The following is a 27,448-nucleotide window of genomic DNA, read 5'->3' on the forward strand; positions in this document are numbered from 1 at the left end:
ATAAGCTATAGCTAAAATTATGAAGTATAAATGTAAGAACTCTTAACAGAAATTATATTAAAATATACTTATATGATCAGCATCTGGTTCAACCTTATCTCCAGCTAAACATAGAGGATACTCCTTACAATCTGTAGGTTTAACCATTTTCATTTGTAGCTGTGTTTCTGAGTCATGGACCAAAGCTGATTATGTTACAGGATAAGCCATTTGAAGTGTTAACCATAGTAAGCCATGCTAAGCCATGATAAGACTATTAATGTCAGACATAATGAGATTATTTATATCAGGTTTTGTATCAACTACACTCTTACTGAATCTAAGACACATAGAAAGGTGAGGAGAAAAAGGATTTGAAATGTCCTTTTGATGTTGCTTTGAAATAATTTAATCCTACGAGTGAATATTTAAAACAGTATCTTTAATAATTAATATTTTGTTTTTGCTTCTAAGTATCTGACTCAATGTAATCATGAAAGGGAGCATCTTTATTTCAAAAGAACAAGTTAACATCTGATCAATTGCCATGGACATAATATTTACTTTTCTAGGAGAAAAAAAATGTTTGTCTATACTTGTTAACACTTCTTTCAAGAGCTCGCTTGTATGTTTGCCTTACATGATGTTGTAACTTTAGTCACAGTAGTAATAAAGAATTTATAGACAGAAAAATGAACAAAAAATATTATGCATTGCAATACCCTAAAATATGTTATTTAATAAGAAAGAAAAATGATTGCTACCTTCTGGATAAAAGAGAAATCTGAGTGAAATATCTGAAGCATTAAACATATAACAACATTATTGTGAATATTAATATTTATGAGCTCCTATGAAGGCAGCAGTAAAAAGCATGATCTAATAAAAAGTTTGAAAACAACCATTTTTACTATCTCAACAATTTAAATTATTGAAAATTCGATTGTTTCTCTTCTTCTAAATGTTTATTTTGTAGGGTAGTGAATACAACATTGTTAAAATGTAAGCATAATATATTATGCATGCTTGAAATATTCACACAGTTTCTTCCACTATTTTCCTGTAAGCATTACTCTTATCTATCTAGTGCTATCCATTGTATGGTTGGAAGATAATTTAACAACAGATAACTGATTCAAAAAAGGGAAAATACATCTGTCATTAAGACAGGCCTCTGCCAGTGGACACTGGTTGTTAAGCAACCAAAGGGTTTTCTTAAAATTCTGTCCCAAAATATTTGTTGTCATGGTCTGTGTTCCACGTTGCCAGATGACAATGTTACTCTTTCATTCCAACACATTTTCTCAGTTCAGCTGCAGTTTTTTCCAGTTGTTGAATGTTCCATTGCCATTGTCTTCTATTTGACTGAAGCTTGTTCACCTGACAATGCAAACGCTTAAGAATTGCATCATATCTCTTATGTTGTACCTGTGATAAGAACAATACACATCAACAGGGCTTGAGAAGAACAGTCAACAGCCATAAAGGATATTTTGACTACTCTAAGAGGAAAGCATTTGATTTAAAACTATTTGTTGTAAATAATAATGATAATAAATATAAACAGTAATTGTGTGATAACTATTTATTCAATACTTATTGCAAGTTAGATGCTGCACTGCAAGCTTTCTACATATAATTAAATTCTCATAACACCTTAGGAGGAGGGTATTCTTATCCTCATTTTTCATGAAGAAACTAAAGATCAAAGAGTCATTTGATCACGCTTTCATAGGTAGCAAGTGCTGATGGTGTTTGAGAACTGAACCCAAGTAAAGCTCCTTGATGGAATACCTTCCTACTTCTCAAGGCAGTTCCTAGCATTAAATTAAACTAAATTTATTGTGAGGCTGCTTCTCTTCTCTAAACTGCACCTTAACTTAGTATGTGGAATGGTTTGGATTTGGAATGTGCCTCCCTCCAAAAAAACAAAACAAAACAAAACAAAAAAACCTCATGTGCTGAAAGCCTGGTTCCCAATGCAGCAAGGTTCAGAGGTGAGGCTTTTAGGCAATATTGGATCCTGAGGGTTCTGGCCTCATTAATGGATTAATCCATTGATAGATGAATGGAGGTCAGACCTAGTTGAAGGAAGTAGGTTACTGGGGACATGCCCTGGAAGGGTTTATTTTCTCCCTGGCCCCTTCTCCCCTCTTTTCTTCTCCTGCCCCCCTCCTGCCCAGCAGCTTCTTGACTGCCATGAATTGAGCAGGTGTCCTCCACCATGGTTTTCTGCCATGTTTCTGCAATGGAGTCAGAGGACAGTAGACAGAGACCTCTGAAACTTGAGCGAAAATAAATTTTTCCTCCTCTAAGTTATTCTTGCCAGGTATTTTGGTCACAGTGATGAAAAACTGACTAATACAGCATATAAACTAATAGAGAACCTAACTTAGGAGTATACTTTTGCAACAAATAGCTGAGTCTCAGACAATTACAGTCACCATAACTCAGTCACAGGCTGCCAACAGATCATGTTCAAATAAGGTCAACCAATCAAGTTTTTCTGCACCTCACTTCCATTTTGTCTAGAAATGCTACCATTTTGTCACATTATGGAAAGGAGCTCCTGAACCTCTGCTGGTTCTGAGAGCTGCCCAATTCACAAATTGTTCTTCGAACTATTGAACTGTTAAATTTAATTTGTCTAATTTTTTTCTTGCCACCAGTTAATAGAAATGATTCCATTTCCTGTATCCAGTGGTTCACTGAAATAGAACCATACATCGATCTAAAGATCTAAGAGATAATGTAGTTTGTTTATTAACTATTAAGGGAATCGGTATTTATGCTGAGCCAGACAAACGATAACACCACAAGGCAATAAAGCACAACAGAAATTGAGAAGGTTGTGGTGTACTTCCACAAAAAAATAAAAGGTCAAAATTCCTGATTTTCAATGTTGGCTATACAAGGAACACACATATTTTGTTTCTTACAACCATAGAATCCATCCTTTAATGTGTACAATTCAATGAGTTTTAATATGGTCACAGAGTTGAACAACCTTTGCCACAATCAATTTTAGAGCACTTTCATTATACCCTAAAGAACTGAAGTACCCATTAACAGTTTCCCCTTCGCCTACCCTCACCCTATTCACTAGGCAACCACTAATTTACTTTCTCTTTATATAAATTTGCCTACATTTCATTATAATGGAATCATACAATATGTTGTTTTTTTGTGACTGAATTCTTTCACTTAGCATAATGTTTTAAGGGTTGTGGTGAGCATGTATCGTACTTCATTTCTTTATTCTGTTAAATAATAGCCTACTATATAATCTACCACATTTTATTTATCCACTTCATCAGTTGATGGATGCTTGATTTGTTTCCACTTTTTAGCTATTATGAATCATGTTGCAATGAACATTTACATGCAAGTGTTTTTATGGGTATGTTTTTACCTTTCTTGGGCATATGCCTACGAGTAGAATCAGTATGTCACATGACATTATCACTTGATAATACCATATAACCAATATATGTCATGATATGAGGTGTCCCCTGAAAAGCTCATGGTATTCAGCAATTCAGGCATGTTCAGTGGTGAAATGAGTACATTAGGAGAGGTGTAACCTGATCAATCCATTTGGATGAATAATTTGAATGGATTATTAGGTGGTTAACTGTAGGCAGGTGGGGTGTGGCTGGAAGACATAGGTCACTGGGGCATGCTCTTGGAGATTAGATTTTGTCCCTGACTCCCCACTCTTTTTGCTTCCTACATGCCATGAACTGAGTAGCAGTCCTCTGCCACACCCTTTTGCCATGATATTCTGCCTCATATTAGGCCCACAATACTGGAGTCCGCTGACTATGGATTGAATCTCTGAAACTGAGCCCAAAATAAACTTGTCCTCCTCTAAGTTGTTCTTGTTGGGTATTGTCACAGCATTGAAAAACTGATTGATGCATATGATAACTCCATGTTTAATCATTTGAAGAAATGCCAGAACTATTTTCCAAAATGACTCTACCATTTTACATTCCCACTAATAATGTGTGAAGGTTCCAATTTCTTCACATCCTTGTTACTGTTATTTCTTTTTGGTCTTGGCTATCCTTAGGGATGTGAAGTGATATCTCATTACAGCAAAACACCTATTTTTACATGAACCAATACAATGAAAGAAATAAAAGACTTAAGAAAGCTATCTATTTTATATATTTTAGGGGTGCTCTAGCACATCAGGAAGGTGGTTTTTGGTCAGTTCAAAGAAGAATCAAGTTGTCAAAATGCTAATTCACCAAATGGATTAAAATAGCTGAGTTGACAAAACCATACTTACAGTCTAAGAGGGCTATCGGCAGCCAAGCTTCTTAGTTTCTGAGGCCTTAGGACCCCGCGCCCTCTCTCTACCCTCAGGTTTTCTTCCTACCAGGACCCAGATCAGGCTATTTGCTGAATCTCCTCTCTGCTTCTCTCTTTTTTTCCCAACTTCTTCCTTAGCCTAGGAGTTCTTTTCCTTGATTTTGCCATGGGTTCTTTTGACAATATAAAGAAGACTATGGATTCCTTCGCAGAATGTTTGTTAAATGCATAAAATAAAATATACAGAATTGCAAAGGAAACTAATTATGTTGAAATACATTTCTGCAGCAGCAGCAGAGAAACCAGAAGAGAAACAATCTAAGAATTTAAAAATACTGCAGTAAAAACAAAGTGAGAATCTGTCAACTAACATTTCGCATAAATTGCTATAAACTTTTATATATCATTTTAAGTTTTCAGTTTTTGTTATTTCTGAAAATTTAGATAATTTATTCCAACTGGTGAACTAGGCTTGTTGATCTATTGACAAAAAAATTAAACAACCTTAAAATATTAGAAATACATTAGTATAATTTGAAATATATGAAATAATGAAACTTTATCCAAAAGAAGTTTTAAATACATTTAATATATTCAAGAGGTCATGTATCCATTGATACATATTATATCCAGTCTTTCTCTTTCTCTCTCTATATATACATATATATAAAATCTAATAAAATATTTTAATAAAATATGGTTACCAAATAGGCTTATATTCATGTTTATCAGATGTATTAATAGTAATAAAATAAATAGAACAAATTTTTGGTTAGTAAATTTGGTCAGTTGCAAATTGGCCCACTTCTAAAATTATCCTCCAATAATTAAGCTATGAAATTAATACACAATGGTTCAGAACAAAGATGTGCAGAGTCCCATTAGTAGAACTAGCTTACTAATCATACTTGGACTTCAGGAAGGCATTAATACATCTAAAGGAAAAATATATCTTTGGGAGGGTTTTATAAAGAGGGTATTAAAAAAATAGGCAAGTGAAGAAGGAAGCATGTTTTGGGAGTTCTATCCTGGAACTATCTGACAAGTATAGCTTTGTTTTGGAGATTGGCAACTTGAGCACCCAGAGCCAGAGGTTAAGAACACTCACACTCAGGTGACTGGCACAAGTGCCATGATCACTAATCAACCTTGTGATAATGTGGCTTCCAAAGCAATATTTTCCCTACAGGAAGAAGCAGCATTAATGACTGCCTTAGGGTACCTGGTTTCCTTGAAAGATTTATTATTTTAAATTAATAAATGGGCATTTGAGTTTTATATATCAGTTACTTGTAAATGATACCAACATCTTTCCATGATTACCTGATGGAGACACTAACAAGTTAATGTTTCTAAGTTCACAAAGCTAAAAAGCAGTTTTGACTCAGAGGTGATTCCATGAAGGCAAAAGTCACCTTATGAGCTTTCTTAGAGGCCAGTCATTTGTTGAGCCTCTACAGGTAGCATTCTGATTTTGATATGTGTCTTAAAATTAAAACTTGATTACCATTAATGAGCTAAGGATGTAGTGGTTCTATAGAGAAAAAAGCTTTATGGGGACTGGGGTTGTAGTTCAGTGGTAGAATGCTTGCTTGCCTAGCACATGTGAGGCATTGGGTTTGACCCTCAGCATCACATATAAATAAATAGGGGGGAAAAAAGGTATATGTCCATCTACAATTAAAAAAAATTTTTAAAAAAGCTTTTTGCCCCTAGAACATGATTACTTTTACTTAGTTATTATTGCCACCCAAGCAAAAATAAAACCAATAAAAATACGTGTGGTACTCACAAATCACACTGAAAAAAAGTGAACAAGGACCTATATAATAAGAATAATACCCTGATCTCATTTCCTACTAATTTTGTCTTCATTTGCTTTACTCTGGACACCCGTGTTTCTATTCCCTGAGCCTAGGCATGTTCCCATTTTAAATCTTTGCACTTGCATTTCCTTTTGCCTAGAAAGTTTTTCCTTAGATATTTATATACCTATCTCCTTCACATATTTCAGGGTGTTCCCCAAAAGAGACTGTCTCCATTGTTTTGTTCTTAATCCTATTCTTATCTAACATGCTGTGTACATCTTGTTTTTGCCTGTCTCTCCAATTATAATGCAATTTCCATGAGAAACAGATTTTTATTCATTTATTTTTTTCACTACTCTATCATCAGAATCTAAGAGAGTAATTGACATGTGGTAAGAACTCAACACATGTGTTGAATGAATTAATGAATAAATTAATAAAACAAGGCAGTTCTTGTAAATCAAGAATTACACTACATTAAGATCTACAAGTTAATTGAATTGTTGCCCTATCTTCAGCAGAATGTTATGTGAAATATATGGCTAAAGTCTATATTGTTCAGAATTTCTCCATATATGTAGCACACAGTATCATTATTTACAGTGGAGAAAATGTTGTACTTTAAACTCTTGTAGCTCATTTGCTATATCATTTAACATCTCTGCCTCAGAAGTCAAATCAAAAAAGTACAACTAAATGTTTTTATGGGGGTATAAACACACAGATGTTTAAGTGTGAAGTTCCATGATTTCTTATAAATTTAAACACCCATAATGTGTGTATCCGTAGCTCATTGTTGTATAATATATAGCATATATAGTATTCCATTTGTGAATATACCACAATTTATTTATTCAGTCTCCTTTTTAGGAGCATTTTGAATGTTTCTACTTGAGAGCTATTAAGAATAAAGCTGCTAGAAGACCATAAAAAAAAAAGTTTAAGGTATGTTTTCATTTTTTTTCTTAAGAAAACATCTAGAAGGGGAATCGCTGCAATGTAATGTAGATACATGCTAACTTTTTAATATTTAGGTATAATTCTTAATTTTTACTAACTTTGCTTATTAGTTTCTAATAGTCATTTTGCAGATTCTTTAAGATTTTCTTCATAAACCATTATGGTATCTGTGAATAATGACATTTTACTTCTTTTATTTCAGTCTTCATGACTTTATAATTTTTCTTGCCTTGTAACACTGATTAGGACTCCAGTATAATGTTAAATAGATGAGGTGAGAAAGATCCTTCTATTCTTAATTTTCTGAGAGTCAATTACTATACATGAGTTGAATTTTGATTATTGCTATTTCTGAAACTAAGTTGATTATATCTCTTTTAACTCTCTCATGAGTATGTAGTAAATTACAGTGTTTGATTTTGAAAGTCAAACCATCCTTGCATTCCTGGGATACTTCCAGTTTTGTTATATTAGTCTTTTTACATATTGATAACTCAATTTGCAGAATTTTGTTAGGGATTTTTGCCTATGTACATGAGGGACATTTGTCTATAATTACCTCTCTAGAAGGTTCCTGTTATTTTTTTTGTAAAAGTTTATTCTGAGTTAGGAAAAATTCCGTCTTCCATTTTCTGCAAGAGTTCATATAAGTTGAGTATTTTTTCTTCCTTAAATGTATGACTAGAATTCACCAGTGAAGTAGTGTCAGTCTGGAGTTTTCCATAATGGGTGGGTTTTAATTTATGAATTAAATTTCATTGATCCCTACCTCACACCATTTATAAAACTTAATTTGAAGTAGATCATAGGTGTAAACATAAAAGCAATTTCTTCTTATGTTAGGGTATGTGGTTTTATTCCCAAGGAATTTGTTTCATTTAAGTTGTCATGTTTATTGACAAAGTTGATCAGAATAGGTTTTTGCTTGTGTATTTTGAAACTCTATTTTTCTGTTTACTTTGAGTTAATGAAGATATTTTATTGTTCTACCTGATTTATTCCTTTGTCTGTTTTACTATATCTATACCCATGTATGTTTTTAAAAATAAGTCGCACAATTTACAATAACTGAGATATGGAATCAATGTAAATATCCATCATTGTATGAACTGATAAAAAAAATTGGTGAATTGGCCAACTTAATATATATCCAATTAAGTCCTATTCTGCCACAAAAAGGACAAAATCCTTTCATTTGCAACCACATGGATGAATCCAAAGGACATTAAGTGAAATGAACCAGGCATAGAGAGACAAATATATGATCTCACTTGTGGAATCTGAAAGAATTATCTTGTAGAATTTGAGAGTACAATAGTGGTGACTGGAGGTTGGGTAGGGGAAGGTTAGTCAGTGTGTATAACATTATAGTTAGGAGGAACAAGTTCTGGGTTCTATCACATAGTAAGAGTAGGATGACTATAGTTAACAATATATACTGTTTAAAAATAGCTAGAAAAGAGTTTTGAATGTTCTCATCATGAATAAATGTTAAATGTGTAATCACCATGATTTGATCATTAAAAATATATGCACGAACTAAAACATCATTTTGTGCCCTATAAATAGGTGTAATTATGTTGTGCCAATTAAAAGTAAAAATAAAACAAAAAAGTCATTTTAAAAGTCACTATAGGAATTTTAATGTGAACACTTAACATATCATAATCTGTCTTTAATGAAAATTATATCAGTTCATATAAATGTAAGAACTCCACAATGAAAAGATATTGAGATGTATCTTAACTGTATGTATGTTATAAAACCCAAAATACATTATTGTTTTGAAGTGTCTATTGACTTTTAAATAATTCAAGGAAAGAAAAATGCTCATTTTGATGTATTATTTCTATTTTTTCTTTTATCTAATTAAAATCTCTCTTTTTACACATTATATCCACCTTTACCTGTAGAATATGTTTTCAGTCTTTATCTAACAATTTCTAGGTCAAATAGTGCTCTAGTGGTTATTTAATTATTTTCTTAGCTACGGGTAATATATTTCAGTTTCTTCACATATCTAGTACTATTGTATTACTAACTGAACCTTGTATATAACCAGAGTTGTAAATGCTGGATTTTATTATTTTTCTCTGAAAGTGGTGTGTTTTGTTCTAACAGTTAAATTACTGGCAGATCATCCTGAACTTTGAGACTTTTTAAACACTTAGAGTGTCTTTATTTGAATTTGTCCTTAGATCTAGCCCTTATCATTAGTCCAGTTATTGTCTTAGATTTTAGTTCTGGATGTGGTCTTTATTTCTAAGGTTTGCAGAAGTGGGAAACAGGCAGATTCTGTAGTGGGCACATGCTAAAATCTCTCCTCAGCTCATCAGCATCCTATTGTTTCCTAACTGTGTTCCTTGAAGTTATATCCCCCCATGCACATGCAGTTCAAGTTACAGGCAAGGATTTGAAGGAAATTAATATGGAGACTTGAGGTTCCCAATAGGGTCAATTTTGATATTTATCCAATTCTATGAGGAAGGACTAAGAAACCATAAAACAGTATAAAATTAATTCAAATGTAAGGTATTATTTTTGTTTTCATTAAGAGAAAGTATTAACTCACTGACTCCAAAATGCCAATTCAGCATTAAACATAATACTTACTTAAACATAGTAAGTATTCAGATATTATTTCAGAGTTATCATAAGTGGTATTATTGCTGCTCAGTGTAAGTTTTTATAGGTATTCCATGTCTGGGATGATGTAATGAAATGGTTTAAGTAACAGAAAGAGCTTGGACCATATGACTATTATGACTATAATTCTAATTTTTGGTGAAAAGGGTGTGTACACTTTGGTATCACTCAACATTAATAATGAGAAACTAACTCTTAATAATGAAAAACTGAAAACTGTTTAAATGTTCATCAGTGGTAGTATGGTTATATAAATTAAGCTAAACTATACTGTGGGCTTTTTTTTATCATTTGTTCTATTGAGTTATACATGACAGCAGAATGCATTTTGATTCATGTTACACAAATGGAGTACAACTTTTCATTTCTCTGGTTGTACATGATGTAGAGTCACACCATTCGTGTCATCATACATGTACACAGGGTAATGTTTGTCTCATTACACCATTTTTTTTCCTCCCCACTCCCCTCCCCTCATTTTCCTCTATTCAATTCAGAGTTCCTCAATTCTTCCCTTACCCACTGCTTGATAAATACTCCCCCCACCCTATTATGAATCAGCATCCACTTATCAGAGAAAATATTTGGCCTTTGGTTTTCTTGGATAGGTGTATCTCACTTAGCGTGATGATTTCCGACTCCATCCATTTACCTGCAAATGCCATAATTTTATTCTTCTTTATGGCTGAGTAATATTCTATTGTGTATATATATCACAGTTTCTTTATCCATTCATCTATTGAAGGGTATCTAGTTTGGTTCTATAATCTAGCTATTGTGAATTGAGCTGCTATAAACATTGATGTGTCTGTGTCACTGTAGTATGCTGATTTTAAGTCCTTTGGATATAGGACAAGGAGGAGGATATCTGGTTCAAATGATGGTTCCATTTCAAGTTTTCTAAGGAGCCCCCATACTGCTTTCCAGAGTGACTGTACCAATTTGCAATCTATGGATTATTTTGTAACAGTTAAAAAGAGTATAGTGGGTCAATATGTACTAATAGAAAAAAATCTACAAGAGAAATTCTTATGTATATCAGTGGCAAACATATATAGGTACATTTATATAATCTCCTACCTATAGGGGCATGGGGTGGTGGGGGGGTGGTAGTTTATGTGTGTGTGTATAGCACTAATAAGAGGGGAGGGTGATGAAAAAAGACTAATGGGATAGGACGTGGTTTTGAAGGAACTATAGCCTTACCTTTAATATTTTAATTTTTATCAAGGAGAAGGTATTCCTAGATATAAAAAAAAATATTTTAAATAAACTTGGGAGAAACAGAATGCAAACAGACTTGAATTCGTATCTTGCTCTGTCACTTATCTTTAGCTGTATAACTTTGTATGCATTATATAATTTTCTGAAATTCTGTAAGATATGTTATGAGGATTTAAATGAGTTAGCTATATAAAGTGCTTGATAAATACCAGGAACTCAAATAATAATACTTACCATTTGTTCTTCTACTTGCTACAAAACAGAACAATTTGTTACCATGTTATCTGGCTATCTATGTGAACAATTCTTATGGTGCCTTTAGGTCACATTTTCCCCCTTGCTTCTCTGGGGTTTTCTCACAGGACTGGCTTCTAGCTATGTAATCATTCTGCAGCTGACATCAATACATGAATGCATCAGTCAGTTGTACAGCTACATGTTGTATTGTATCAAGTTATACAAACTTTGTTCATGACCTCTAGTAGCTCTGAAAATGCATCACTTTTTTCCCTATCCTTTCAAATTTTGAGAGCAGATTTGTACAAAATTTAGGCAAGAGTAAACCATTAATGCTTTGCACAATGTCTGTTATCACAAAATACTGCTTGCAGCACTCATCATTTGCTAAAAATGTCTGAACTGCTCCAGTCTCCTCCTGGATTTGGCAAATAACACTTTTCTTTTCTTTTTTTTTTTTTTTTTCCTTTCCTTTTTTTTTAACTTTGAACTAAAAATCACTGATTGTTGCATAATGCTTTGTATTTGAATCTTTATATACTTTGTATTTTTGCTTTCCCAATTTTTTCCCTCAATGACTCATAGCTTATCTTTATTCTCCTCTCTCTTATCTTCAGTTCCCTTCTTCCAAAATATATAAAGACAGACAATGGAGAGAAGAATAAAATGACATTTGGGGATAAATATTTGGAAATACTTTTTTCATTCGGTGACCTAGAAATACTAAAAATATTTATTTGACAGAAAAACCCCCACTAAAATCTAAAAAACATTTTCATTTTTTTCTGAACCAAAAATATAAAAGAAATATTACCATAAAAACTAAAATATGCAATGCACAAAAAATGCATTTGAAAACATTAAAAATTAGAGCAAAAGAATGTCATAGTCCAGGCAAAAGATGACCTTTGAACTTTATACCAAGGCAGTCTGAAAAGATATTCAGAAGGGATAGAAAAAAAGATTCAAAAGAAGAAATAAGTAATAAAAATCTTCTGGTATTTGAATTTATTCTCTTTTTTTAAAAAAAAATGGTTGTTATGAGAAGTAGGTTACTCAAATCAATGACCAATTCACATCAGGCAGTTATTAAAATTATTGAAAAAATACAGTGTTCTCAAGACAATAATGTGACTGTATTTGTCCTTCAGTTTCATAAATTTTTATAGAGAATCTTTACTTCTTTAAATTTTCATTTTTGCCTCTAACACTGTGATGAAATTGAGGACTGCTTTTAAATGTTTTAGAAGTAATAGAACTAAAATTAAAAAGCATAAATGAATCTTAAGAGAGGTGACCCTATTATTAATGTTTAAAATGTTATTAAATTTCAGGGCTAGAAGTTCTATGATAAAAACATTTAAAAGCAGAAGTCTTAACTTCACTAACAGTTCTGAAGATCTAACATCAGTGGCCACTTACCTCACACTATATCATTTAAAATACTAATTTACATTACCGCTTCTGGCAAAATAGAGATGTACTTCATGTACCTATTCTTCCTGATAAGTATAAAACAAACATCAGAAGCTTCTGAAAGTTGAAGAGAAGAAAGCAAACTGCCTAGGGATTTCAGGACAAAAGGAATAATATGGGTTTTTCCTACATATCCCAGAGAAGATTCTGGAAATGCCAATAAAAGCAGATAATGAAAGTCCCAAGAAAAGCCTCCTTTCTCTAGCCAAAAGATGAGGGAAATAGTAGCCTAGTTAGACAGAAAATTTTTAGGCAGAAAGTCCTTAAAGTCAAATACCACAGGAAGGAAAAAAACCCTCTGGCATTTCTATCATCCACACTGGTAAAGACTCAGTGGAATGTCTAAACAACTATCATTGCTAGCTATAACAATGTTCCCAAATTCTGATTCTGGGGTGGAACTGGAGGGCTAATTGGGGAGTCATGAGTTTCAACTCCCTCTGGGCAATAGCAAGCCACATCTGGTACTCAGCAGAACTCATCTAAAGATCCTGGGTTTCTGTCCTCATCAAGTAGTAATAATTCCTTTCCTTGCTTGAGTAATGTCAGAGGAGACCCAGTAGAGTCTGGACTCTCATCACTACTCAGTAGTAAAAAGACCATTTCCAAACAGTGTGGTGGAGGCTATTTGGGAAATGAGCAGAGGCCTAGAGGCCAGCCAACACCCCAACTCCAGCAGTAACAAGCCCTTCCCCTTCTGTGGGTGTCAACAGACACTGATAGGAGGATCTGGACTTAATTACTACCAGGAGTAATGAAGATCCAGAATCTTGAAACATAATATTCAACATGTCCAGATTTAAATAGAAAACCACTCATTCATACCAAAATCCATGAAGATCTCAAACTGACTAAGAAATGACAACATGCACCAACCCCAGAATAACACAGAAGTTACAATTTTCTGATGATCATTTTAGAGCTATCATTGTAAAAATGCTTCAACATGCAATTACATGCCTCAAAAATATAGAAAAAAAGAAAGTCTTGGCAGATGAATAGAAGATAAAAGACCAAAATAAAAATTGAAGAACTAAAGATAAAATAACCAAAATGAAAAATTTTCATGGATTTCAACAATAGCTGGAGGTAATGGAATTTAATAAACTAGAAGAAATAGCACTGAAAGCACTCAGTTTGAGAAATAGAGAACAGATTGAAAAAGGGAAAGGAACAGAGCCTCAAGGGCCCATGAAACTATAACAAAAGATCTAACTTGTGTGTCATTCAAGTCCTGCAAGGAGAAGGCAAAAAGAAGCTGAAAAAGTGTTCATATAAATAATTGATTACAAATCCCAAATTTGGCAAAAGGCATAAATTTTCAGAATCCAAAAGGTGAGAGAACCACCACTAGATAAATTGAAATAAATCTATGTTTGAACATGTCATAGTAAATTTATGAAAATCAGAGACAAGAAAATCTTGAAGAAATAAAACCAAACACTGGTGTAGGGGGAAATGTCTACTGACAGGATATTTCTCATCAGAAATCATGAAAGTCAGAAGGGTTCCTGTAGCACACTATTTTTCAACTACAGAAAGAACTGTTAACCCACAATTCTATATCCTATATATAGCAAGAACATTCTTCAGGAAAGAAGGGGAAACCAAGACATTCTCAGACAAAAAATAAATTAAAAAAAAAGAATTTGTCACCAGCAGACCTACCCTAGGAGAATGAATTAAGAAATTTTCTAATGAGAGAGTAAATTATAAAAGAAGGAATCTTAGAATATCAAGAAGGGAAAAGAAGCAGCATGGAGCAAACTAAGGCATAAAACAGGGACAGATGGAGAAGTCATAGTGAAAATAATGGGTTTCTTTCTGAGGTGAAGAAAAATTTTAAAATTAATATTAATGATGGTTACATGGCTCTGTAAATATATCAAAGCCACTAGAAAATACTTTGAATGGTGAATGGTATGTGAGTTATTTTTCAGTAAATCTGTTTTCAAAAATTGGCTGATGAAATTGAAGTTGCCTATGAAAGGGGCACAAAACAACTTTCTGAACATGCTGGGAAAGTTCTATGGATCTAGATGATGGTAACACAGATGTATATTTACATTAATCAAAATTCAAATCAAGTCAAACAAACTGGAAGTCCATATGTAGTAAAATGAAATTTAACCCCTATCTTTCACCTTGCACAAAACTCAACTCAAAAGTGGATCAAAGACCTAAGTATTAGACCAGAAACACTGCACCTACTAGAAGAAAATGTAGGTCCAACACTCCAAAATGTCATCTTAGAAACTGACTTTCTTAACAAGACTCCTAAAGCACAAGAAGTAAAATTTAAAAAATCAATACATGGGATGGTATCATACTGAAAAAGCTTCTTCACAGCAAAGGAAACAATCAAAAGAGTGAAAAGAAAGCCTACAGAATGGGAGAAAATCTTTTCCACTCACACCTCAGATAAGGCGTTAATTTCCAAGATAGACAAAGAACTAAAAAAGCTTAACACCAAAACAACAACAACAGCAACAACCACAAAACCACCCAAATAATCCAATCAGTAAATAGACAAAGGAAAATTTAAAAATAAACAATTAAAAAAATCAAAGATTTCAAAGCATGGCAATGCCATAAGCTTTAATTATTAACCAAACCATCAGAGTTATAATAAAATATAGTATTTACATGATTTTAAAAAAGTGTAAGAAAAAATGTTCAACATCTCTAGCAATTAGAGAAATGCAAACTAAAACTACACTGAGATTTCACCTCAGTGAAATTATCGAGAACACAAGTCACAATAAATGTTGGCAGGATGTGGGGAAAAGGGTACACTCATACATTGTTGGTGGGACTACAAATTAGTGCAACTACTCTGGAAAGCAGTATGAAGATTCTTCAAAAAACTAGGCATGGAACCACTATTTAATCCAATTATCCACTCTCCATTTTATACTCAAAGGAGTTAAAATGTGCATACTACAATGACACAGTTACTTTAATGTTTATAGCAGCACAACTCACTATACTTAAGCTATGAACCAACTTAGATGACCATTAGCAGATGAACAGATAAAAAAAAATTGTGGTAATATTATTGGAATGAAATGGAATATTATTCAGCAATAAAGAATTACTTTATGACATTCACCAGTAAATGGATAGATCTGGAGACTATCATGCTAAGTGAAATAAACCAACTCCCCAACACCAAAGGTTGAATGTTCTCTCTGATACGTGGATGCCAATCCACAATAAGGGGTTGGGGAAAACACAAGTTCAGTGGATTAGACAAAGGGGAATAAAGGGAAGGGAGGGGAATGGGAATGGGAAAGACAGTGGAATGAATCTCACATAATTTTCCTGTGTACATGTATGAACACACCATAGTGAAGTTCATCATCTTGTACATCCACAAGACTGGGATCCTAATTAGAATAAGATATATTCCAAGTTTGTATAAATATATCAGAATGAATTCTATTGTTATGTATAACTAAAAAGAACATAAAAATAAAAAAAGTCAAACATTTATAATTTGTGTCCTTATGACAATTGTGCCTTGATAAAACATGTCAGCATAAGAAAATTTCCAGGTAATCTCAGATTTCTTTCCAAAATGCTTTTAACAATGTATACTCACACCAATAGTGTTTTAAAATTCAGGTGTTCTACATCTTACCAGCTTCAATACTGATAATTTAGTGGCTAAATATGGGAACTTGTATTTTTGAATCATCAATCTCTTATTATTAATGGGATTGGTCAGATTTTCCATTATTTTTGGATATTTGTGTTTCAAAAAATAATTCTTGCCATATTATTTATCCATTGCTTAGCTGGTTTGACATTTTCTTTTTCTTATCATTTTATATGTGTTAGAAATATATTCGAGTTGAGTCTTGTCTTCTCTACTGTTAAGGTGTATTTCCTCAATCTAAAATCTCATGATATATTTGAAGTGAAAGTATTTAATCTTAGAGTTTGTATGTTTGTCTTTTAAAAGAAATGCTTCTTTCTGACACAGATAATTAAGTTTTCCCCTATATTTATTTAATATTCTTTAGAAAAGTATTATGATGTTGAAATCCAATTTTATTTTAACATTCTCATTATTTTTTCTAGATAGCCTTTTGTATATACCATTTATACATGAGTTATTTTTAGATTTTTTTGTTTCATTAATCATTTTTTTCTTTTTGTGCCATCTATATACTATCTTACTATTTATAGTGTTAAAATAAATATTGATGTCTAGAAGGGTGAAAAATAAAATAAAACCAAAAGCCAACCAAACAAACAAAAATCTGACTTAAATTTCTAGTAAGCCATAAGACAAAATCATGGGTATATAGAGAATATATAAAGGTGAGGATTTTTATCTTTAATACTTCAGGTGTTTTTTTTATTGTGTCAAATTAATCATAATCAAGTGAAAATATGCATCTTCTTATTTTCCATATTAATGCTGTAATGATGGAAATTATTTTACTATTAAAAGCATATTCTTTTCCATATTTGTTCCCCATTCACATAAACAATAATTGACTATAAAAGTCTGCAGGTGGTACCACACTACTTGATGAGAATTTAGTCTCATTTTTGATTTTGCACACTGTTTTTTAAAATTTGGCTCTTGATAATTACAAACATGTAATCAGAGAGATTTAGAATAAGGATGATTTCATTGTCTTCTACTTTATTTTGAGGAGATCTGATGTCTAGGAATTGTCATCTACTGTTGTTTGAATGTATTCACGTATCTGAACATCTTTGAATGAGGGGGTCTATCTATTAATAATATCATTTATATTCTGAATTTTATGATTATTTTGCTCTCTAGTTGTTTTGATAAGAGTAAACTATGTAAATATGAATATAGTATAAGCTTAAGAAACGATCTTATAAAACATTGAAATCTCAATAAGACTTACCTCTATATCTTTTCTTAATTTTTCATGTCTCCTCTTTTCTTCCTCAAGAAAACAAGTTTTTTCAATGATAGACTCTTTTACAGTTATAATTTTATTCTTTAGCTTTGAAATATCTTCCTATATATTAATTAAATTTAAAATATACAAGTCAGAAAAGACTGGTCAATATAAATCTACAACGCTTAGTGTTGCCATAATTTAAAACTAGATAAATTAAATTTTAATTTTGATACATAGGATTAGAATACTACTTCTATAGGTATACTGGATAAATAACTGCTATTCAAACAAAGCTACCTTAGTTTGAAAACTCAGAACTAAAAACAAATTAAAATAAGACAAAGGAAAGTGGTATTTATAGTGGCATCTGCCTAACAACAATGCAAAGGATGCTTAATTCTCTAGCAAGAAATGGTATTTTTAAGTTTGTACTTTTTACGGTCTTCAAAGAATAGTGAGAGAAATACAAAGATACTTAAGGTGCAATTATTAATTCAGATTGTTTGCAGAACAGCATTAATCACACTAAATTGATTTGAATTGGTCTGGATGCATTAGCATAGAAGCTAAAACCTCAACCTTTTTCTGAATTATATTTTCTGCAACAAATGGATTAATTGTTCACTGTGATTTTGTTTGACCATATATTTTTAGAAAAGCACAGTGGTTTGTAAATATTTCCTTTGTGCATTTGTACATTTGAGATACTTGTTATATAACTCATGTACTTATCCAAGTTTTTAAAAATTGTGAAAACAGTTTCTGAATGTAGTAGAATAGATATGGACATATTATTAACTTAATGAAAATTTATTATTTAATATATACTTATAAAAAGAATAATAGAAAAAGTTTTAATAAGCAATGATTCAAACCTGTACTTGTGTTATTTGGTTCCCTCCTGGTTTTTGGAGATCTTGCTTAAGTTCCTCTTTCATTGTCTTTAGTTTTTTAACTAGATCTCGTTTTTCACAGAGTTCAATCATAAATGACCATTTGCTTTCTATCTCTTCCAAACTATCTTTATGTGCTTTCATTTTTGCATAATAAGTCTTGTATTTTATCATATGTTCCTCAAAATCTTGTTGGGCTGCTTCTATATCAAACTTAAGCTTCACATTTTCTGTATATAAGGACTTGATTTGAGATTCCAGGCTTCCACATTGAAGTTTGGAATCCTTTATGGCAGCATCCTCCTGATAAATTTGCCTCTCTGTTTCTTTAGTTTCTGCAGAGACATCTGCTATTTGTTTTTCAAGCTCATGAAGTTCATTCTGTAATATATTTCAACATTATCATTATTAATTATGGTATTCAGCATGAGAGGAAAGTAATTGTTTTGATCCATAATGCATGCAGGAAAATCACTTAACATAAAAATATACATTTATCAGAAATAGAAAAAAACTGATGCATAATAGAAGGAAATAAGCAATAATGTAACAATTGTTTTATTACCTCAAAAAGGTCCCAGTTACATATTTCTTACTTTTTAATATTCATCTCATTCTAAACACTAAAATTTTATCATTTTATTTTAACATTTTATGTGTAAAAATATTCAAATCATTTAACTAATTAATTAATTGATTAATTATTAATTATTTTTGGGGGTATCAGGGATTGAACTCAGGGACACTCAACCACTGAGCCACATCCCAGTCCTATTTTGTACTTTATTTATAGGCAGGGTCTCACTGAGTTGTTTAGCGCCTTGCTTTTGCTGAGGCTGGCTTTGAACTCATGATCCTCCCCCCTCAGCCTCACAAGTTGTTGGGAGTACAGTCTTGTGTCACCAAACGTGGCTTATATTTAAATATTACATTTATGTGTGTCAAGGAAGACAATATAATAAAAATGATAAAAACCTGACTTAAAAATTAAGACATAGGTCCAGCAAACCTTACTGCTGTTCACTAGTTTGTGTGATCATGCAAAACACAATTACCCATCTCGCCTTGCTTTCTTCATTTGTAAAATGAGTGTAAAGGTATCTACTTTACCTCTCTAGGGCATTTGGCATGGCTAACTGTTGCCTGCTTAAAAGGAGTATTCCTCATATCCATACCACTACTCTTCTCTGGTTCTCCTTAGCTATCTCTGAGCATGCCTTCTTAATCTCAGTGATTTCTTCAAATATAGGTCTTCCTCAGAGTTCAGTAATTCATCATTTCCTCTTCTCACTCTCTACATAACCCTTGGGTTATCCTGTTCATATTTATATTTGCAGCTATGCATCTACTGATGAATCACATAATAAAAGTGACTGTTGAGGGGCTGGGGTTGTAGCTCAGTGGTAGAGCACTTGCCTACCACGTGTGAGGCACTGGGTTCAATCCTAATAAATTAATTAATTAATTAAAAAATAAAAGTAAAGGCATTGTGTCCATATACAACTAAGAAAAATATATTTAAAAAACGACTGTTGAATTCTATATCCAGATGCCACTGGCCATCTCAAATTCATCATGTGCAAAAAAGACTAATTCTTCCTCCCTCCCTAGCCTATTTTCCCTTTGTATTAGTTATCTATTGCCAGAACCACAAAACCTCAGTGACAGAACAATAAATAGGTAGGTGTTTGTTACTGACATGACTGGGAAAAGAAGGAATTGGCTGGGTGATTCACATGGTTGGGAGCTGTGGGGGATTGGCTAGGTAGTTCCACACAAATCTCAAACACCTGAGTTGTGTGTGTGTGTGTGTGTGTGTGTGTGTGTGTGTGTGTGTGTGTTTTGCTGGGGATCAAATTCAGGGTCTTGCATGCTAGGCAAGTGCTCTGCCACTGAGTCACATTCTTGCCCCTGGGCTGATTTTCAAAATTGCTTTTAGGCAGAAACCTTTAAGTCCTCTTACACTGGAAACATTCATTTAGTTCCTTCTCTTGGCATTTTTGAAAAAGGAAAGAACCATATTGTTCCATATGAAATTAGTCACAGAGTTTTGGATCCAGTTTCCCATGTAAAAGGTAAAAAGTGGGGAGGAAGTATGTGAGTACTACAGCCCTCCACAGTTGTCATTATTATCCCCATTGTACAGATAATGAAACTGAGGTACTGAGATGTTGAATAACAAAGGTAATTCATCATTTGACCAATAAGTGTCAAATCCTGGTTTTGAATTTAGGAATGCTACTCCGCAGTTTGTAATTTTTATTTTTCTCTACTAGATCAGTGTATACGTGTACTGTGTCTTTTAAAAATATAGGTATATCTGAAATTTAAGTATTTATATATTTAATAAAGAAAAAGAAATGTCTGGGGTTTGGCTTGCAGTAAGACAATTTAGACTGGCTTTAAACTGGGCTGGCAGGGGTATCTTGATTGTACTTCATGTGTCCCCTATGCTTTAGTGGGCCATACCAGGCATGTCTTTCTCATGATGATAGCAGATGCAGAAGAGTCAAAGCTCAACTATTTAAGAGCTTTTTAAAAAGCTTTTGCTGGAATCATATCTGCTAATACCCCAGCTAGTCATATGATCAAAGTCAGAGACAAGGGGTGAAAGTATGTCCACCCATGAGGGGAAAGCATTGTAATCATGTGAGGAAGGGTGTGGATATATTAAGGGATGAAAAGTTGGTACAAAAATGCAAATTAACATAATCCTGTATTCCCCAAAGTACTTTGAGACATATCCTTAATTATTCCATTTCTTTATAGCTAACTGTTCATTAAATTCTATAGATCCTCCCATCATCCTTCATTCTTTTTTCTATCTAGATGGTCATTCTCTTTAAATACATTTTTAAGTTTGGAAGGAAGGCATTGTATTAAAAAGGAGAATCAACTTTCAGGTTTTGGTGGGAAGTAGGTTGTGGGATAAGGGACAGGGAAAAGTTAAGAATGACTTTTTGGCTTTTGGGTATCCAGGTGGAAAATGGTGCAGTGTATTGGAATCAGAAGGATCAGGGAGGGAACATGTTTGGTGTGTGTTGTGGTTTTTATATTAGGTGTCCCCTAAAAGCTCCTGTGTTAGTGCAGGAATGTTCTAAGGTAAAATGATTGGATTGTGAGAGCTTTAACCTTCTAATCAGTCCATCCTATGTGAATGGACTGAATGGTAGACTATAGGCAGGTGGGGCTTGGCTGGAGGAGGTAGGTCACTGAGGAGGTACTGGGGAGGTGCCCTGGAAGTGTTCACCTTCCCTGTAACTCCTTTCCCACTTCCTTCTCTCTACTTCTTTGCCTCCATGTTTTCCACCATCCCCTTCCATTATGATGTGGTGCCTCACCTTGGGCCCAAGACAATGGACTAAACCTCTGAGACGGTGGGGAAAATGAACTTTTCCTCCTCTAAACTGTTCTTGTTGAGTATGTTGGTCACAACAATGAAGACTAACACAGTGTGTAAAATATATCTAGCTGAGGTGTCTATTAGACACCCAAACAGAAATGTCGAGTGGGCATTTTAAATATTAGCACTGAAGACAAAAATTCAGGTTCACCAGTATATTGTATTTTTCAGTGTACTTACCTTTTTTGTCTCTGTCAGGAAAAGAATTGAAGAACTTTGCCTTTTAAATACAATGTACCACATAAAAAAAAAAAAAAAAAAAGATCCCTGCTGGGTCTTTGTCACAATTCAGCTTTATTATTATTCTCCAAACAGTCCTCCCTGATTCAACATCTAAATTGGCCACCTTTTCCCCTCCCCCAGTTACTCCCTAGACATTACCCTGTTTTATTTTATTTGTAACCCATCACTCTCTGAAATTATACTTTTAAAAAAAATCTTCTTTATAGTTTACCTCCCTTAACTATAAAGTAGCTCTATGGCTGCAGGAATCTTTTCTGTCTTCATCACCACATTCCCAATGCTTAAGATAGTACTTGCATGAAGCAGGTACTCAGTAAATGTTTATTAAATGAGTGATACACGTAGAATGGTCAGGAAAGGGACAGATGTTCTGTCAGTTACATTAGGATGTCGACTCTATTGATCAATATAGGGAGAGAAGAACACTACTTTGGTCATCTTCTCTTTTCTTAACTAATGGAATAGGCTGTTAAATTTACTACTGGCTTTAATATCTTTTCCCTTCAATCCATTTCCATCTTTACATTACTATCCCTACTTCTCCCCCTTCTTCCTTCTCTTAATCAGTCTCTTATTTTTCACCCTTCTCCTACTCCTCTTTTTCTTCCTCTTCTCCCATTTCTCACTCTCCCCCTTCTTCTCTCTTTTCTTTTCAGCTTTTTGAGGTAAAATAGATGTAAAGAATGTGCACATATTTCAACTCTGCAATTTGATGAGTTTTGACATGTTTTATGTTCACAAAGTTGTCACAATTAAGATAATAAACATATCCATTACCCACAAATATTTTCTCCCTTTTATTTCTTTTCCTTTTTCCTTCCTTCCTTCCTTCCTTCCTTCCTTCCTTCCTTCCTTCCTTCCTTCCTTCCTTCCTTCCTTCCTTCCTTCCTTCCTTCCTTCCTTCCTTCCTTCCTTCCTTCCTTCCTTCCTTCCTTCCTTCCTTCCTTCCTTCCCTCCTTCCTTCCTTCACACAAGGATATTCAATTGTTCCTCTACTATCTGATGAAAAAATTCGTCTTTTTTTTGGAATGAGGTAACTTTCAGTGGACCTCTAGAAAGCTTCAGGATGGGGATTGGCTGTCAGAAAGGCTGAGACTTGATTGAAGTCCTGGACTTTCAGTCCTATCTACACTGCCCCAACCTCCTGGGAGAGGAGAACAGCTAGAAGTTGAGCTAATAATCAACCATGCTTACTTGATGCTACCTCCATAAAAAACTCTTAGATGATGAATTTTGGAGACCTTTCAGGTTGGTGAACACATCCAGGTTTTGGGAAGGTGGTGTGCTCCATATGGAAGCTCTATGCACATCCCTTCCTCCACACCTTGTCCTGTGCATCTTCTCCATTTGGATGTTTTTTGAATTGTACTCTCATAATAAACTAGTAATAGTAAAGTGCTTTCCTTAGTTCTGTGATTCATTCTAGAAAATTATTAAACCTTGGGTATGTATGGGGAGTAGCCACGAGAAACCCTTGTTATGGTCTGGATCTGGAATGTTCCTTAAAGTCTCATTCATTGAAGGTATGGTCTCTAGTACAGCAAGGTTCAGAGGTGGGACTTTTGGGAAATGGTTGATCCTGAGAGCTCTGATGTCATCAGGGGAATAATCCATAGATAGCTGAATGGACTACTGGGAGGTAGTAGAAACTACAGGAAGATGGGGCATTTTGGAGGATATAGATCACTAGGGGCATGCCCTGAGAACTATCTGTCCCAGGCCCCCTCTTTTCTCTATGCTTTCCAACTGCCATGGGCTGAGTGCCTTTCCTCTAACATACTTTCTTCCTTGATGTTCCTGCCTTGGAGCCAAGTGACCATGGACTGAAACCTCTGAAACCATGAGCCAAAACAAACCTTTCCTATTCTAAGTTATTTTTCTCAGGTATTTATGACAGTGATGAAAAGCTGACTAACATACCCCTGATTTATAGTCAGTTGGTCAGACGTATGAGTGTATGAGTGGCCTAGGCTTATAATTGACATTGGAAATGAGCAAGTCTTGTGGGTATGATTCCTTTAACTTGTGAGATCGGATGCTAACCTCAGCTTATATCAGAGTTGAATTGAACTGTTCAATATCCAGTTTGCACTGGGAGAATCAGAAGATTGGTTGTTGGTGTTGGAAAATATCCAAGGTAGTTTAAGAATTCTGATGTGGTTCTTCAAAATTATTTTGGCTCTTCCAGGTCCTCCTTTGTATTTCCATACCACTTTTAGAATCGGCCTGTCAATTACTCAAAAAACGACAACAACAACAAAACCCTCTGGGATTCTGACTTGTATTACTTTTAATCTATAGATAACACTGGAGAAACTGACATAGTAATACAGTGTTTTCTGATTTATAACATAGTGTGTGTCTCCATTTATTTAAGTGTTCTTTAATTTTTCTCATTATTTTGCATTTTTCAACATATAGATTTTATAAACCTTATTTCAAAATTATCCTAAATATTGAATAGTTTTGGAACTATGGTAAGTGGTATTGTTTCAAAATTTGTAATTTCTCAAAATTGTATAGACTTTCTGAAAATCATAGAATTCTATACATTTCTGCCAATACATAGAAATACAGTGTTTTTTTGGTATATCAAACTTATATTCTGCAACATACTTTTTTATTCCTAATAGCTTTATTGTAGATTATATGGGATTTTCTAAAGCTAATCATGCTACCTGTGAATAGAAACAGTTTAATTCTTTCTTTCTCATCTATATACATTCATTTCTTTTTCTTACATGATTGCACTCCCAGTACCATCTGGAATAGAAATAAAAGCAAATCTTAGCAGAGAAACTTTCAGTCTTTCCACATTAAGTATATGGTTGTCTTTAGGATTTTTGTAGATGCTCTTTTTTTTTTTTTTAGATTCACAAAGTTCCCTTTGAATTCTAATTTCCTGAGACTTTTTGTCATGAATGGATGTTGGATTATAGCAAGTACTTTATATATATTTAGAATTCTCTTTCTATAAAATAAATTTTTAACTTGTTCCATGTTTAAAACCAAAGGCTTCCTATCCCTTTTAGAATGAAGTCCAAGTTTCTTATCATGATATATGTCTTCCACCGCTTCTCAAAATGTATTCTATGCTACACCATTACCAAACTACTTAGAGTTCCATGAATGTGCCAATGCTGTTTCAGGCTTCTGTGAATTTTCTCAGATTCTATTTATTTGGAATATTATCCTCCTTGTCCCAGTTGCCTTAACCTTAAACCTGCCCCAGATTCCTAATCAATCGGTGAATTCCAACTGTTCTTTAAGACTGAACTTTGAAACATCACTTCTTTTGCAATCACTCCTTCAGTGTTAAATGTGTTGGGCTCATGCCTAACACTAAGTGCAATTATTTGTTTACTTCTTTATCTCCCTCCCAAATAAGTGATGAGCAAAGAAAAGGTAAGGACAATGTTTAGAGAAATGCTTAGCAAAATGCTCAATAGAAAGTGGGCCCTAAAGAAATAAATGTCGGTGAATCTCTTAAGACTGATAAGTTTTGCAGAAAATCTCTTTATAGACATCCAATACATTATTCTTGCATTATATCCTATTGTATAAATGTACTGCTTTGTAGAAGGGTTCTAACATACAAATACTTATAAGAAATCATATTATATTAATGTAATTATTATCAACATATGTCTCAATATTTCTGTTTAAAGCCAATGTCAAGATCAGGCCCTGTACTATCTACCAGCACCCCTCCAATGATACCATACAGATATTTATAAGGGCATTCATTTATTCCTCACCAAAACCTGGAGGAAGGTCCTATTATCTCCATTTTAAAAATGAGGAAACAGAGGCACAAATTCAATTGCAGAGCTAAAAATAGCAAATCTGGCCTTTCAAACAAGACAGTTCAGCTGCAGAGCTTATTCTTTTCATTTCTATGATATATTAAATAACATCATTTACAAGTGAAGATACTGTTTTAATATTCACTTCTTTAGTTGTATTCACAGAATGTAGTTATATTTAGTTATGCAAAGACCAAGAATGGCTTCCATGTTCCTGATAATGAGATTATGAATACATTACAAAAGGCAAGGGACAGAGGGATGCTACTTGAAATGTTCACTGACAACTAGTTTTTCACAAACTATATCTTTAAAAACACTGACTTACAATGCAACCCTCACTGAATTCAGTATTTTAGGAAAAACTATCCAATAAAGTAAATTTAAAATGATTCTATGTGACATGTTAGATTTTATACACTTATTCTATAGTTACAATGACATTACTGAATCCTTAGACTGTATTGGGAATGTAAAATTTCTATAAACTTTACTTAGATCAGAAAAATTGAGAGAATGATTAGGAATTTAAATTGATTCCCAATATAAAGTCCTTTTAATAACCTCCCTGTCACTAATAAAATTTTTAAGACATTTAAAAGATTATATAAAATAAATTACCTGCAAGTGACACAGAACTTTTTTGTTCCTTTCTATTTCTGATGTTTGAGATTGTTGTTGTTTTGCAACTTGCTCTACAACCTCAGTTAAGGACGATGTATCTTGTTTACCCACAGCTAGACAAATAAATACATATAAAAACTAAATGCAGGCATTTTAAGAAATTTATGTTTCTTTACTCAAAAATAAAAAATTAGATGTTATTTTTCTTATTAAAAATAAACCCTACATTTAGGATTGGTAATCCTCCCTTTCTGATTCTAGACAAAATCAACATCAATGGTAGTAATGGTAGGCAATTCAAAGTTGCCTACTATACCTGTTCCTTTATGGAAGAGTATAAATATTTTGATTGTCCTAATTTTTTTTTATCTGAACCACTTGCACATATACTATAATTATACTGCTACCACAACAACTCAATAGCAATTATAGTTGATGGATTTTCAACATAGGCCTGTATTTTCAGGTTGTTATGCTTTTTCTAAGTACTGAGTATGTTTCTTCCTGGTGAAATGTAACTGCTTCCTTCTATTTTAATTTATTATTCATTTAACATAATTATCCTTTTGTACTATTTTTGTTGTTGATCTTTTAATTATTTATTTCTTAAGATTGATTCATTACCTTCTTTAGGAACTCCTTCACTCTTCCTTTCTTTGTTGTCTGACATTCTCCTTTGTAATCTCTTTTCTGCTGTCTGGCTCACCTTCTTTACTCCTACGAAAAAAAAAATCTGTGTTGATAATCCTATACTTTTCCTTGTTTTTTCCTGTCATGTATTTGTGATCCTGAAAGTTAAATTGTCAAACATGTCACAGGAATGCAATGACATTTCATCATTAGTACAAATAATTAAAGTACAATGATCAAGTAAGAGATTTTAGAAGAAAAGTTGAACTGTATTTTGAATGTTGGCTCTCCTTTGATCCTGTAT

General features: G+C 33.3%; 1 protein-coding gene across 2 annotated transcripts in view; it reads right to left on the reverse strand.

Annotated features, from left to right (window-relative positions):
• Positions 1–217: 217 nt before the first annotated feature.
• CCDC122 (coiled-coil domain containing 122) overlaps positions 218–27,448 on the reverse strand; it is a 36,861-nt gene continuing 9,630 nt past the window's right edge. Inside the window, exons 2-6 of one of the 2 annotated variants that reach the window (XM_079138981.1) lie at positions 27,139–27,231; positions 26,512–26,627; positions 18,421–18,819; positions 17,546–17,662; positions 218–1,407 (exon numbers count right to left, since the gene is read on the reverse strand). In XM_079138981.1, coding sequence (XP_078995107.1) covers positions 1,258–1,407; positions 17,546–17,662; positions 18,421–18,819; positions 26,512–26,627; positions 27,139–27,184 — 828 coding nt within the window. In that variant the 5' untranslated portion in view covers positions 27,185–27,231 and the 3' untranslated portion in view covers positions 218–1,257. The remainder of the gene's footprint in view (positions 1,408–17,545; positions 17,663–18,420; positions 18,820–26,511; positions 26,628–27,138; positions 27,232–27,448) is intronic. The other variant, XM_079138982.1, reaches the window with a different exon arrangement.

This window comes from Sciurus vulgaris (assembly GCF_902686455.1).
Source record: "Sciurus vulgaris genome assembly, chromosome: 4".
NCBI classification, from domain to species: Eukaryota; Metazoa; Chordata; class Mammalia; order Rodentia; family Sciuridae; genus Sciurus; species Sciurus vulgaris.